The sequence below is a fragment of the Aptenodytes forsteri genome, unplaced genomic scaffold, assembly GCF_000699145.1.
Source record: "Aptenodytes forsteri isolate BGI_AS27 unplaced genomic scaffold, ASM69914v1 Scaffold13, whole genome shotgun sequence".
Taxonomy (NCBI): Eukaryota; Metazoa; Chordata; class Aves; order Sphenisciformes; family Spheniscidae; genus Aptenodytes; species Aptenodytes forsteri.
In genome coordinates, this window is record NW_008794543.1 from 6,063,303 (window position 1) to 6,078,189 (window position 14,887).

The following is a 14,887-nucleotide window of genomic DNA, read 5'->3' on the forward strand; positions in this document are numbered from 1 at the left end:
ATTGCAATTTTCGACGTACAATAAACTGGTTTTTTAGGGAACGATAACAGCCATGATCTTCTACTGAACTTCCCAGCAAGTTTGTTCTTCTGAATGGACTGACTTGAATCTTTCGCTTAGTCTCTTACTTTGCTTGCATTTGTTCTAGAGTCCTCTGCTTCATATTCTAGAGTCCGCTACATTTTTGTAGGTAGAAGTTCATGTCATGCTTCATATTATCTTCGCGATTCTGTTATATCAAAGACTATATGGGAAAATATTTATCTCTTTATGTCTGAAAACTGCCGAGCACATTTGTGCATACTTTATAAATAGTCCAGGATTCTGCTAATGAAGGTGTCTTGTTGATAAGCTCCTTTGAAGCTAAAATTTAGCTCTCTTTCCTAAATAGTTTTCTACAAAAACAGCTATCTGTATTACGTGGACTATTTCAATTTTTTTTTCTGGCTACTTCTTTTTCCTCCAGTAAAAACTGATTTTCAACTTTGTGAGAAAAATTGTTCTTTAAATGATGCGTTAATTTTACATAGTATTATGTTCCAACAGCCATGCAAAATTTATTCTCCTTCCGTTCACTCTACTAAGTTGTCACTCAGGATTTCACAGAGAAAAGATTCCCTTGTTTCAGTAGTGCTGACTGAATTAGTATTGGCATTGGGGAAAAGAAAATCTATTTTAATACGATAACCTCTAAATATGTATTGAACCGAGACTTTTTATGAAGTTTGTCTTTGAATATGAAAATAAAAATAAAGGAAGAGGATTTAAAATTTCAAAATTATGTTCTGCAAATGCAAATATAATATTGGCTAAAAAAGCTAGCAGCAGTGGCAGGTTTATATGTACAAATCAAGTTGCTATGAAAATTTGTTTATTGAAAATTATCCATTACTGCTGGGGAAAAACCTACTTGCATCAGCTTGAAATTGAGTTTAGGTTATCACAGAAATTTTGCCTGTCTTTGTGGTTAGGATAGTTTTCATTATTATTGTAGTATTATACATATTATACATATTCATTAAGTTGAAAGTTTATACACAGTTGGGTGAAAATTTTTGTCAGAACTCTTTCACTGAAAATGCTGGATTTAAGTAGTGCAGTTTACTTCTCCTTAATATTCTTTTCAATTTTCTTTAAAATTGAAAAGAAAATGTTGCACTTTGGCTTTTAAAAATGAACTTTTCAGGTTTTTGTTTTTAAACTGTTTAATTTTGAGAAAGTGAAATTCTATTCAAGAAAAGTAGTGCACTTTCTGTTAGATCATATTAAGTCTTTTTTAAAGCTGAACACACTTCTTTTAATGAAATGGGTGTAAAAAACTTTAGTCGAATAGGATTTTTATTTGATTTTACGTAACAAGTCACTGATATGCAGAGGTCTACTTACAAATTAATTGTCAGAACTGAGTAGCAAATTTTACTATGTGGGATAAATTAGTACAACAAATTCAGATGCATTCAAGAAGAACAACCACTAATTGAAATACCATAGAGCTGCCATTCAAAGCCCAGACCTGCATGCAATAAGAAACTTGAATATTTTAATTCAAAGGATTATATTCTTGTAATTAAGACAACGACATTGGAGCAATCATGATGACTTTGAAAGAATGCAGAGCAGTATTAGTTTTCTTTTAACTTGCTTTCTTTACACTTTTGGAAAAAGACGAAGAATTTGTTTAGATAAAAACATAGATGTATTTAAGAATAGATCACAAATTTTGGTGAACAGATAAATTCATTAAAATATGTTTCAAAATTAGGCAATATTGAAAAGTAGATTGTATCACTATAATAAAAGGTAAGTACCATTATTGTGGTTACACTTTCATAAATGACTTTAATATGTGTCTTAACATTCAGATACAATTGACAATGTAGGGTTATCCAAGTTACCTATTTTATCAACTGCAGGTTTCTATTTTGCAATTTATAGTCAAAATTCATCTGACTTTTGTAATTGGTAGCATTTAAAAAATAACAATACATAGAAGAAAGTGGTATCAGTAGGATGAATATAGGCCCTCTATTTAAAAAAAAAAAGGGGGGGAGGGGAAGGGACACAAAGAATTGGTACTTTTCAGTAAGGAATAGAAAGCTAATTTTTTGCTTCGAGATCAAAGTTCAGCCCTCATCTACCTCATGTCAGAATGTGTAAAATGACTTGTTATTGAACCAGAACTTAGTTTGTCACAAGTGAAATCAATTTAAAAAAAAAAAAATCCTATTCCTTACTTTTAAAGGTTTCCATCCTTTTGTAGGATATCCTACAAAACGCTATCTTGAGAGAACCTGAACATCCACAAGTTTGTTAATTGCTTGAAAGTTCAGTGTGATTGACGTGTTGAAGGCTCTAGTCTTTCTATTTAAGTGTGAGTCACTGCCACATAATTAGCAGACTACACAACTTTTTTTTCATTATTGTTATCTACCTAGGCTTTTCTCTCCTGGCTCTACTTTCTTTTAATTAACTCCAGACTATCCATTAATGTAGCAGAACAATTAGTGTGAAGAAAAAAAATGCAAGGATTTAAGATTAGTACCCTATTTTTAAAGAAATACAGTGCAGTCACGTAGAGCCAAATGTTCTGTACTAGTTTACCTTTCATTTGTTCCCAAAATAAGCACAGCTTACTTAAATGACCTGTGACTCAGTTATATGATTCACAGTGCTGATGTCTTCTTTTAACGGAAAATAAAATTTAACAGTTAGGGTTTCCATGAGCTTTGCTTCCAGACTCTTTTGTGAAGCACGGGTAAAACTGAATAGCTCCTAGATATTCATACTCCCCCACCAGTTGATTGTGCTTTCTTGGGACTGAAGTGTTTGAACATGACTGGCTTTGATCACTCGAGGACTTTTTGCCTTTAGTCCTTGTAAAGCTAACTGAAAAATAACAATTCTGCTTTGTTGTCAGTTCTTGGTTTTCATTTGAATGTTGATTTTCATTCAACAAAAAATCTGGACTGAAATGTAAGCAGGGGATGTTGTTAAAGAAGGTGGGAATCCCAAAGTTTTTGGCAAATCTAAAGCAGTTACCTGATGATACTTGTGATGTTATTCCTGATGCTTCAAAAGAGACAACTGCACCTTTACAGTTGTCTTATATACAAACATAAATGGAATGGAGAAATCAGTTTATGCTATTAGTTGTTGTGCAGTCTTAAGTTATTTCCGCCATTTCTGGTAATTGATTTAGAAAGTTACCCTAGATGGAATGCGCACTAATAACATTTTCCCTAGAAAATCATAATGAGAGTTATTTTAATATTCAGAATGTTCCCTAGTGAACAAAAACTTTTCAGCATTTTTTTTTAGTATGTATCGGAATAGGCTTTGTTCTGCATCAATCATTAAGGAATATAGGTAGGTCTTGGCATTTATCATAATATGACAAATTAATTGTATTCTTCATTATCAAAATTGAAAATTAGATTAAAAACCGAATAATGAAAGATATCAATTCATTATTTCTAGAAAAGGGGTACAAAATTAGTTTGGTTTTTTTAATACAAGATCACAATTTCAGAAATACAGATCTATGTTGTTAATAGTTTTATAAGATAGTGTACAGTCCAAATGAACAAACAACCAGCTCTCCATAAAAACAAAAAGTGGGAAATAAACATGATGTTAAAAACTGTGGTTCTCGATAATATGGATCATCAAATGAAATATGTCTTCTGTTATGCAGGTGTCAAATTAGATATTTTAATGGCCTGTTCTGGCTTCAAAAATCTATGAACGCTTCATAATTGCACACATTTTTGAAGAAGAAAAAAATCTAAAGGCAATTGTTCATAAACACTTTTTTGACTGCTACAATTTTTTTTTCTAGTTCATACTGCTTTTATTTTGCCTGTATTTGCTGTGGTATGCAGATTTACTTATACTCAAATAACTTGTATTTTAGGCTATGCTGCAGGCCTTTACTCATGGAAATTGTTAGAACAATGTATATGATTTAACATACTTTTCTTTAGTATGAAATTATGTTAATAAAGCTGACAGCTGTTTCTATTTTCTGCTGTATTAAAAAGAAAGTTGGATCTTTAAGTCAAATATTGCAAAGCCAGCTTCATTAATTTCACTGGTGCAGACAGTAGAGCAGGCTACTAAAAATTTCAGGGAGAGACAAAAATTATGTTTGCAAACCTTGTAACTATTGGCAGGATATAGTTGATTTCATTTTGAAATAATCTGTTTTCTTGTGCTCTTAAAGGTTCTAAAAATCAGAAACATGTCTTAAGACCAGAGTCTCTTGAAGGAACAGATGAAGAGGATCCAGTTACAGCACTGGAGTGGGACCCTTTGTCAACTGACTACCTTCTTGTTGCTAATTTACATAATGGTATTCGACTAGTTGATTCTGAATCTCTGTCCTGTATCACAACTTACAATTTTCCCAGTGCAGCGGCATCTGTTCAGTGTTTAGCCTGGGTTTCTAGTGCACCTGGAATGTTTATAACTGGCGGTAAGCCTTTTATTTTCTGATTTATACAAAGGTAATAAATATAGGACTGAGTCTTCAAAATTGATGCTTCAAGTTTGACCTTTCTATTTCTTAATATTTCTACAAATAAAAGCATTGTACGTGCATTGTACAAAAAAAAAATACATAAAACTGTAGAAAAGAACAGAAAACTACACTGAGCAGTTTTTACTTATTCTGTATTTGTTGGGCACATAAACAAATGACTTTAAACTATTTTTTATACTAAATAATATTTTCTTCATGCACACTTTAGCAACAAATATGAGAGTTACTTCAGGAATAGGAATTGTTGCGGTTTAACCTCAAGCTGGCAGCTGAGCACCACACAGCCGCTTGCTCACTCTCCCTGCCCCCGGTGGGATGGGGGAGAGAACCAGAAGAGTAAAAGTGAGAAAACTCGTGGGTTGAGATAAGAACAGTTTAATAATTGAAAGAAAATAAAATAGTAATAACAATAATAATAAAAGAATATACAAAGCAAGTGATGTACAATGCAGTTGCTCACCACCCGCCAACCGATGCCCAGCCAGTCCCCGGCTGTGCCCCCTCCCAGCTTCTTGTGCACCTCCAGCCTTCTCAGTCGGTAGAGCATGGGAAGCTGAAAAGTCCTTGACTAGTGTAAGCACTGCTTAGCAACAATGCTATTGTGTTATCAACATTATTCGCATGCTAAATCCAAAACACAGCACTGTACCAGCTACTAGGAAGAAAATTAACTCTATCCCAGCCCCAGCCGAAACAGGATAAAAATGCATTGTACTAGTGGATGTCACTTCTTGCTCCCCCGCTTTGCTTTCTCTATTTTTAGAAGGATAAAAAAAAAAAGAATCTATTTCCTGCCTCTTTTCTACACCATAGATGTTAGTGCTCAGGTTGAAGAACTAGTGAATAAGGAAAGTGAGACTGTGAAAATGTCTCATAATGAGAGAGGTTCCATAGAGTTTATTTACTGAAGTTTAAATAACTAATGCTAATAATTATTGTTGTTAACAGTGATATTACCATGGAGATGACAGTGCCTGCTTATAAAATTCTTAGGATTCCAAGTTTAATTCATTGTTGTATTTTTACTTAAATCTGTCCTTAAACTGCATACCTCTGTATACAGTAAAAAGAGAATAATAAATCAAAAAAATAAATGTTTTTGTATGTTTTTTTTTAAACCTCAGATTCTCAGGTTGGTGTGTTACGTATTTGGAATGTTTCACGTACAACACCTATCGATAATTTTAAATTGAAGAAAACTGGTTTCCATGGTTTGCATGTGCTAAGTTCTCCTCCAAAGAAAAAGTGTAAGTGTAATTTTTATTGTTTTTCATTATAATGGCTGCAAGTTAAGAAAATCTTGTTTGTGAATCTTGTTATATCCGAGTCGATCTCTGTAAGTTTGTGTCGGCTCTGTAGTTCTTAATTAAAGTACCCTCTGGTGCCAGTGGACTAGACAAGTGTGTAAAGGATCAAGCATTTTATGAGGTCGTTCTTTAGTAGGCCAGGCTTCATACAGGAATTCTCCATTTCGTTTGTTTTTAATCTCATTGGAATACAAAGCATTTTACTCTGTGTAATTGTTAATTATTAAATGAAAAAATAAAAAATAATCTTATCTGTTTATATCTTTTGCTTTATTTTGTTAAGCTTGTTCATCACAGTATCCTACTAAAAATCACCATACATCTTCAACAAGTGAGGCTGTTCCTCCTCCAACTTTAACCCAAAACCAAGCATTTTCTCTTCCTCCTGGTCATGCTGTCTGTTGCTTCATGGATGGTGGAGTGGGGCTTTATGACATGGGAGCCAAAAAGTGGGATTTCCTTAGAGATTTGGTACGTTTCATCTCTGTCTTTGGAATGAGAGTTTATTTGGCTTATACACTTTCTTCTAACAGCAAAAAAACAGAGAATGAAGTCTTCGCAGCACTGTAAAACAGTTTCTATTGTTAAAAAGAGTCTAAATTTCTAGGAGACAAAATTACAGTTCTGAAGTTGAAAGTAATTCTTTATTGCAAAAGACTGAATCCTGTTGGAAGTATTCTGGCAGTTTTCATCCAGAAATAAAGATTTAAGGACTTGGGGGTTTTTTTAGCTGAAATTTTAATTTGATGGCCTTCTCAGAAATATTATCTGGAGGGTTTTCTATAATCCAGAATAAAAGTTCTAGTCAAATCAGAGAGAAAATACATGCAACTCAGATGGTGAGGTCACTCAGTTTGAAATGACAAAAAACAAATTATTAAATCTTCTTTGAAGCAGAAATTCAAAACTGGGTTTATCACATATTAGGTGAGCCTCCTCTTCACTGGGATTTTGGTTATTCTTGAGGACTTTTCTCTTTTCCTCTTTCCCCATTCCCTTTTCATTGGAAAAACTTGAATAATTTTCAGCTGTACTCCCACATACGTTTGAACAGAGGCTCCTGGTTGGTGTTCTCTTTCCATTTTTAATGGGTTTGGTCTTGTAAAGCAACTGAGGCTTAAAAAAATTCTTACTTAATATCTGTTTCTCATGTATGTGTCAAGTTAAATTCTACAAATGCATGTCCTAGAAAACAAGCAATTGACATGTGAAATTTCTAATGGATTGAAGTTTAAACTGCAATAGAGCATAGACTATATACAGAACAAAGAAAACTCAGTGGAATACTAGAAAACTTGTAGAACGTGATCAACATACAAAGCTTTATTTTTTCAGTCAGATACTTTTTACCTAAAGGGCAAAATTATTTCTGTTTTAAAAAATTACTTTTTCTTGGTTGATTTTTAGCTTAATTTTTTTTAATTCTGTTTTTTTTGCAACTCAGTTCGAATGGAAAATGCTAACAAGTCCCTGGCATTGCATCACCCTGTTGTTTCAGGGCAGAATTTTTCTGTCTTTAATAATGATCTATGAAAGGGAGGAGTGTTATAGTCCAAGCTATTTTATGCCTTTTAATTTTGGCTGATGAGCCAGGTTTTTTGGAACTCATGATTGACCTGACAGGTTATAATATAATGTATTTTAGAGTTTGATCTAGAGTTGGACTTCTGAAAAAAAAACAAATGTAATAAAAATGGATTAAATATTTGTTTTATTTAAGGGACATGTTGAGACCATCTTTGATTGCAAATTCAAACCTGATAACCCTGATCTTCTTGCTACAGCTTCATTTGATGGCACAATAAAAGTTTGGGACATAAATACTTTAACAGCGGTTTACACATCTCCTGGTAATGAGGGGGTTATTTATTCCCTCTCTTGGGCTCCAGGTAAGAATATTTTGCTTTAGGTCTAAATGTTCTTTGAATTAGCATTGACTAGCAGCAATTTGTATTATAAGAGTATTAGTTTTAGATAGAAGGGTATCTCATAAGGTTTAAACATAACTGAACTATTATCTGTGAAACCCGTAGAATTCAGTGCTTCAGATCTTGTTGAGGCTTACCCTTATGAGGAATGATCTCAGTATTTCATACTGACTCAGAATGGAGGGAGGAAAATCTCCAGAGCCTTTCTGCCATTACATTATGCAGACGATGAAAAGGCTTTCTTTGCATGGGAAGCAGCTGATTAAAGGAATTCAGATTCTATTTTGTTCTGGAAAAAGTGGAACATATGTGTTTAGTTCTTTCCCTTCCTTCTTTGTGTAGGATTCTCATCACTGAAGAGCTCTGCTTTTACTTCATTAGAATAGGGAGTACCTTTTCTGCAAAGCATCTACTTTTTCTTAGCGAAGTCACTGAAGTCAGTGGGAAGTTTTCTTCTTAAAACTGTTCTGCAACCCACTTAGGTGAACCTGGGAGTACATTTCTGGTAGTTGCTAATGTCAGTAGTTGATGATAGGTAGGTTTTCTTGTTGTGTTTTAATTCTTTGGACAGCAGATGCATTTTTAAAAAAGTCTGAATAATTCAGCTCACTACCTCTCTCCTATGCTTTTAAACTCCAAGAAATAATAGCTGACAGGAAAAAAATACTGTGATGGGAAGTTTAATGTAGTTTGCATATGTGAAATGAATTTGCACTTTTTTCATTTCAGAGAGTCTCTTGCACCTTGTTTCTGCTTCACAGATAGTTTGTCTTGCTATATGGAAACTATGGCAATATGAAATATGGTGTTTTCTTTTGTGTTATTTTGTTTTGAAATTTAAATTCAGTTTGTAGTAATATCTCGCATTGAGAGACCAGTTTGTTCACTGGGGGGGTGCTTTTCAAGTCTTGTATTCTGATTTTTTTTTTTTTAAGTAAATTTAAGCTAATTGGAAGTATGTGCTTCAACTTCAGTTCCCTAGCATCCTGTCCAAAAGTTCCTGTCCATCCCAGACGGAACTTTTCCTGCTTCTTTCACATCCCTTACTCCTAGAGAGTTCCTCTCCACCTTGTACTATCATTTATCTTCATTCCTAATACATAATCCAATGCATGCTACCATTTGTATTTGGTCTCAGAAGACCTTTGAACATAGCGATTACTCTTTCATTCTTTTTCTTTTTTTTTTCCCCCTATCCTCCTACCTGAATCTCTTTCCATCTTATATTTGTACCTTTCTAGACTCCTCCTGCATAGATTGCCTTTTCCGACCCTGAAGTGTGGTATAAAGTAACAGTCAAAACTTTTATGTAAATATGCCATATAGGTATTTAGGAAAAGTATAGCTATATTGGGATAGAGGGTCACTGTGCTGAAGAGAATTTGGTGACTTCTGGATTAGTCCTGAATTCAGTTTTCAGGTTCTCACAATGGAGTCATATATTCAGATTTTCCACCCTTTAGAGTGTGGTTACAGATTCAAGTACATTCTTGATGGGCTTAGGTGCTGCAGTGGCTCAAGATTAGGAAAACAAAGTACTGTTATATGTTCTGTCGCATTCTTCCTGATTTGTCTTAGTACTTAGGGAACTTTAAAAGAAAATGCTGTAGTTGCTACAACTTTAAGCTTGAAACATTGAGATTGTATCTCTCTTCCAGTTTGAGTCATATGCATCATGGACATTATTTTCTTGTCATCTTAACTGCAAGACTTTCAGCAGACATTGAGAATACTTTTTGCAACAATACAACTTTTATTTTGCCCTTTCCTCAAAATAGGAATGTAGAAGAGCAGGTCAGGCTTTTGTTGAAATTGGTATTTGTGACTTAGTACCAAATGCTGGCCTTAAACGATGAAAAACTCTTGCTTGTGTGCCATTGATGTCTTCTGTTTATATTACATTTCTTGAATTTAAAGTAGAAACATATTAGTCAAACAATATTGTGATCTTATCTTTATTGTGAGATCTTACAAATCTCTTTCTCTAAAGGAGATCTGAACTGCATAGCAGGTGCAACATCCAGAAATGGTGGCTTCATCTGGGATGTCCCAAAAGGCAAAATGATAACCAGATTCAGTGAGGTAAGATGAGATTACATCTTTTTTGTCTATATGAAATGTATGTTAATCGTTCCCTCTAGTGTCAATAAATAAAGATGGGTCAAAGTTCATATGTTTTTAAAAGGTGTTATAATATAAAAATCTATAGAAAGAATTATGTGGGTGCCAGTTTATCTTTGAGGCAGAAGTATTTTTACTTCCTCAGACTGGGTTTGTGACATGAGAATGATGAAGCACTAGATGGTCTCCATTATCTTAAAATCGGTCCTGTAGTGTACACAGCAAAAACATAGCTGATTATTTCTTAAACATGTAAATGTATATGGACATATAGACTTTAAACTGGGTATCAAAATGTAAAATGATGTTCTGTATTTTCAGACATAAGGCCCAGAAAAAATTTTCAGTCCCTGAATTCTAGACCAAGAAAGCTCCATTTTGCAGCATGCTAAACAGTATGCCTTATTTACAGTCTTGCCTTGTATTACCTGAAATCTATGCAAGTATTTGCAAGTCCTGAAACAGTAGCATAATTGTTATTGGCAGAAGGAGCTATTTAATGCTGTGTTGTAGTATTCTATACTATTTTGTGTATTCTTAGTATATAGCTGTAATCTTAAAATTATACAGACATAATTAACTGTGACGTCTGCATCAGAGGACAAAGGATGCTCCTTAAGAAAGAGATGGGGGGGGCAGAAAACAAATATACATACATTCAGGAGTTCCTGAGTTCTAATACTCAGAAGATTTGCATTTTTACTACTAAACATCTTTTCTCAAACACTTTGTCTTGATACACGTTCCCCTTAAGTTTTCACATACCACAATTATTCATGCCCACTAACTTCATTATTCCAACAAGTAGCTAACCTCTATTCAAGCTTTAGGTCCATATAGTTATGGGTTGCTCATTCTTCAACTTGACCCCGTTTTGTCTCTTGGATCCTGGAGAGTATGGCAGTTTTACTGTCTCTCTCCTCAGTCCCAATTTTTTGGACTTGGATTCTCAAATATCCCAGCTATATTGGGGACTCGTTATAATATGGTTCTGTACAGTGTACTTTACTGGAAGAAAAGGGCTTGAAGCCCATAGGAGAATAAAATAAAAAAGATGAGTCAATAGATGAGAGAAAAAGGGGTGAATTATTTCTTATTGATAGGTATTTTGCATTTTTTGAAGCATGGAAAGAATGGAATCTTCTGCATTGCCTGGAGTCATAAAGATTCCAAAAGAATAGCAACCTGCAGCAGTGATGGATTTTGGTGAGTGTTATTGGAAGAAAAAAAAAATGCTAAATGCACCTCTCAAGTCAGTAAACTTTGACAGTACTATCAGTGATTAATTTTAAAACTGTTCTTACTGGCCAAAACTTGGATTATATTAATCTCCTGTACTTGTTAGGATATATTTTTCATGTTTTTAAGAAGAAAATAAAGGAAATTTTGCAAAAGGAATATTGTTTAAGACACTCTGATAGTGAAACTGAATATTGATTTTTGTTTAGCCAAGAATATTCTTCTAGGTTTCTTATCTGTAGATATAGAGGACACTTTTCAAAAGCTATCCCACTTTACCTATCTTCATTTTTTAAATTTTTTAAAGTTTGTTCTTTCAAGGACTAGGAATTGCTATTTTAGAACAAAGTAATTGCAGTTGTACTATTACAGGTGTATAGTAGTTTATTTGTAAAAACTTGCAAATGCCCGTTGAGAACAATTTTGCATGTGTTGTGTTTCAGTACATTTTAAAATCCTTGTTCATTCTTTTCCTTTGCTACCCATGTTATTTCAGCTCAAACATAACAAGAGCATGAATTTTAGAAAACAATCAACTTTTTTTTTTAAATCCCTAAAGGTCTATTTGTACCTTAAAGCCATAGCTACAACTTAGATTTTGGGCTGTGAGGATCCTTTCAGGGAGGGAGGTACCACAGTGGACATCTTTAGAGCCCCTCTGAAGGAACATGGACTCTGGAGTCCAATTAAATGTTTTATTGGGAAATATGTAGTTAGCCTTGTAGTTGAGGGGCTGTAGGAATAAGGATTTCTCATATTCTTTCCGTATACTTTTTTGCTATCTGGCTTATTTGCACAGAATCAGACTCGACTTTTGGATAGCATATTCAGAATGCTTTTTTCCTCATAATATTACATTGTAATTGGTTTCAGTATTATTCGAACCATTGATGGCAAGGTTCTTCACAAGTACAAACATCCAGCTGCAGTGTTTGGCTGTGATTGGAGTCAAAACAACAAGTAAGTAAAAATTAACCCAAAGAATTGATAATGTTTACTATTTAAATTGATTAACAATAAAATAACACAAAGTTATTTAGAATGTGATATTTACTGTGATATTAGAGCACTAAAATTGTTTCTGTTCCACAGTAGGATATGTCTGTAGCAGCTCTATATTCCTAGTAGTGTATTTCATTGTCCAGCATGTTAATGTGTTACTACTTAACTTTCAAAAGAGGATCCTTTCATATTGATGGGAGAAAAAAAAAAATTTCTCTGGCTGAATATATAATGGGGAAAAAAAAAAGCAGACATTCAATACCAGGAAAATGAGGTTTAGATTGGCTTCCTTTTAATGAGTGCTAAGCTGAAGATATAGCAGGCAACTAAATACACTGTGATATATGTTAATTTTGCAGATAATTCCTAATAACAACAGGAGAACTTTTTGTCAAAAAACAATTATACAGTAATTCTATCTATTAATAGTTGTCTGTTGGGTGCTTGGTCAGACTGTAGTGCAAATACTATTTCCTGTTACAACTAATGGATCTTTATTAGTTTTTTTTCTCATTTAGTATATTTAATTGGGTTATCAATAATTACATCATAAAGAGACAAAGGAGAAGCAAAAATAAGCTATTTTTTAAAGTAAATTGCAAAATACGCATCATACTTATTTTTAAACTAAAAAAGTACTTTTGGTGATCCCGGTGACTGAGGATTTTACTATTTTTATTTTGCAGAGATATGATAGCTACTGGTTGTGAGGATAAAAATGTTCGTGTTTACTACTTGGCAACTAGCTCTGATCAGCCACTGAAAGTTTTTACAGGGCATACTGCGAAGGTGTTTCATGTACGCTGGTCTCCTCTGAGAGAAGGAATCCTCTGCAGTGGCTCTGATGATGGGTGTGTATTTCTGAACTACTAGAAAACGTAAAACCTCAAGCAGGACTATTAGAGAAACTTAAGATCTTTAGCTGTACTGATGCTGGCACCTTCAAAAACTCTGTGAATAGTGTAATAATCTAAATCTCTGCCTTGTTCAGATTCAGGCTGTAGCCTTGCTGTTAGCTTAATATAGTATTTGGACAGCAGGATAATTCTCAAAAATTGTCACAACTGCTGTAGGAATGCAACTTTCCAAATGCTTTCCCAAGGGTAGAGTCAGTGACTGATACCTGTTGCTCCCAGGAATGATACAAGGAGGATACCACATGCTTACACTATGTCTAAAGATATGGGTGCAAGACCTGCTCTTATTTGATGTCTTTCAAAAGTATAATTGAGTAGAATCTGTGGAGATTTTTAATCGTTGCTAGGTACGTCTGTTTTGTTGGTTTTGATGACATTTTTTGAGGGAGAGTGCATCAGTCTGTAGTAAGCAGGAGGAAGACACTTTCTGTGACTGTAAGCCACTTCCCTGTAGAGTATACAAAACATTTCTGTAAAGGATCACAAGTTTGGAGTATTGGCTTCTATTGCTTTCCCCAATATCATTCATTAGATATCTATGCTTGCAGCAAAATCTGTTAGTTCATAGTGTAATGATTCATGAAAGAAACCAACTTGACAACAAACTTTTTACGTGTAAATCCTCTCTATTTCACATGAGCAAGAAGTAGTGAATCCAAAAATTTGTCACAGTGTCATTATGAGATATTCTGATTTTATTACCAATCATGGCTATGTAGTAAGTCTTGATTACAGAGGGATTTCCAGAATACAGTCACACTTTCACTTTGAGGGAAGGGGATCGTTGAATAACTTAGTCCCAGGTAACACAGAAAGTAAGCAGTCTTCTGAGTTTATTGTACTTGGTAACACTCCTGTTCATAGTCAAACTCAGAACTATTTCAGATGTCCTGTTTAGCACCTAGTCTTATACAGTACATAGGAACAGTATGCAAGGGTCACCCATGAGCACATATTGCTGTAGGACAATATATATGTAAATACATAAAATGGCCTTCTAACTTGTGGATTCTACTTTGTGATGCAAGGCCCATCAAATGGCCCCTTTGCAGCATTGGAGAAACTGTAATAGGTGGCTGCGCTGCCATGAGTGAGATTAGGTAACATATTTGATAATGTAATAAAATTTAGCCAGAATTACAATGATCTTTTCAAGAAACTGAACTTCTAACTTCCTAATTCTGTAGTCTGCTCAATTAGCTGTACCCAGCAACAGCAACTACTGAGAATAAAAGGAAATGTTGGAAACTTACTTGGTTAAAAGGGAAGGAAAAAATAGTGAGAAAGCTGGTATGAATTCTTCCTCATTACTTGTGTAATTCTGGTGGGAGTTTCACAGTTTAAGATAGTGTGGTGTCCACTTCTGCCAAGTGACAAATGCCACGTTCAAAGTAGAGAAGACAACAGAATAGAATATTTCAGTTGAAGGGACCTACAACTATCATCTGGCCCAACTGCCTGACCACTCCAGGGCAGACCAAAAGTTAAAGCAAATTATTAATGGCATTGTCCAAATGCCTCTTAAACACTGCCAGGCTCAGAGCATCGACCACCTCTCTAGGAAGCCTGTTCCAGTGCTTGACCACCCTCTTGGTAAAGCAGTGCCTCCTAACATCCTGTCTAAACCTCCCGTGGTGCAGCTTTGAACCATTCCCATGCGTCCTATCACTGGATACCAGAGAGAAGAGATGAGCACCTCCCTCTCCACTTCCTCTTCTCAGGAAGCTGTAGAGAGCCATGAAGTCACCCCTCAGGTCGCCTCCTTTTCTCCAAGCTAGACAAACCCAAAGTCCTTAGCCGCTCCTCATAGGACATTCCTTCCAGCCCTTTCAC

The 14,887-nt window shown here is 34.6% G+C and overlaps 1 protein-coding gene across 1 annotated transcript in view; it reads left to right on the forward strand.

The window, feature by feature from the left end:
- WDR17 (WD repeat domain 17) overlaps nt 1-14,887 on the forward strand; it is a 48,505-nt gene that overhangs the window by 13,012 nt on the left and 20,606 nt on the right. The window contains exons 5-12 of the mRNA XM_009272344.1: nt 4,223-4,474; nt 5,665-5,787; nt 6,131-6,318; nt 7,568-7,736; nt 9,766-9,857; nt 11,020-11,102; nt 12,009-12,095; nt 12,824-12,988. Coding sequence (XP_009270619.1) covers nt 4,223-4,474; nt 5,665-5,787; nt 6,131-6,318; nt 7,568-7,736; nt 9,766-9,857; nt 11,020-11,102; nt 12,009-12,095; nt 12,824-12,988 — 1,159 coding nt within the window. The remainder of the gene's footprint in view (nt 1-4,222; nt 4,475-5,664; nt 5,788-6,130; nt 6,319-7,567; nt 7,737-9,765; nt 9,858-11,019; nt 11,103-12,008; nt 12,096-12,823; nt 12,989-14,887) is intronic.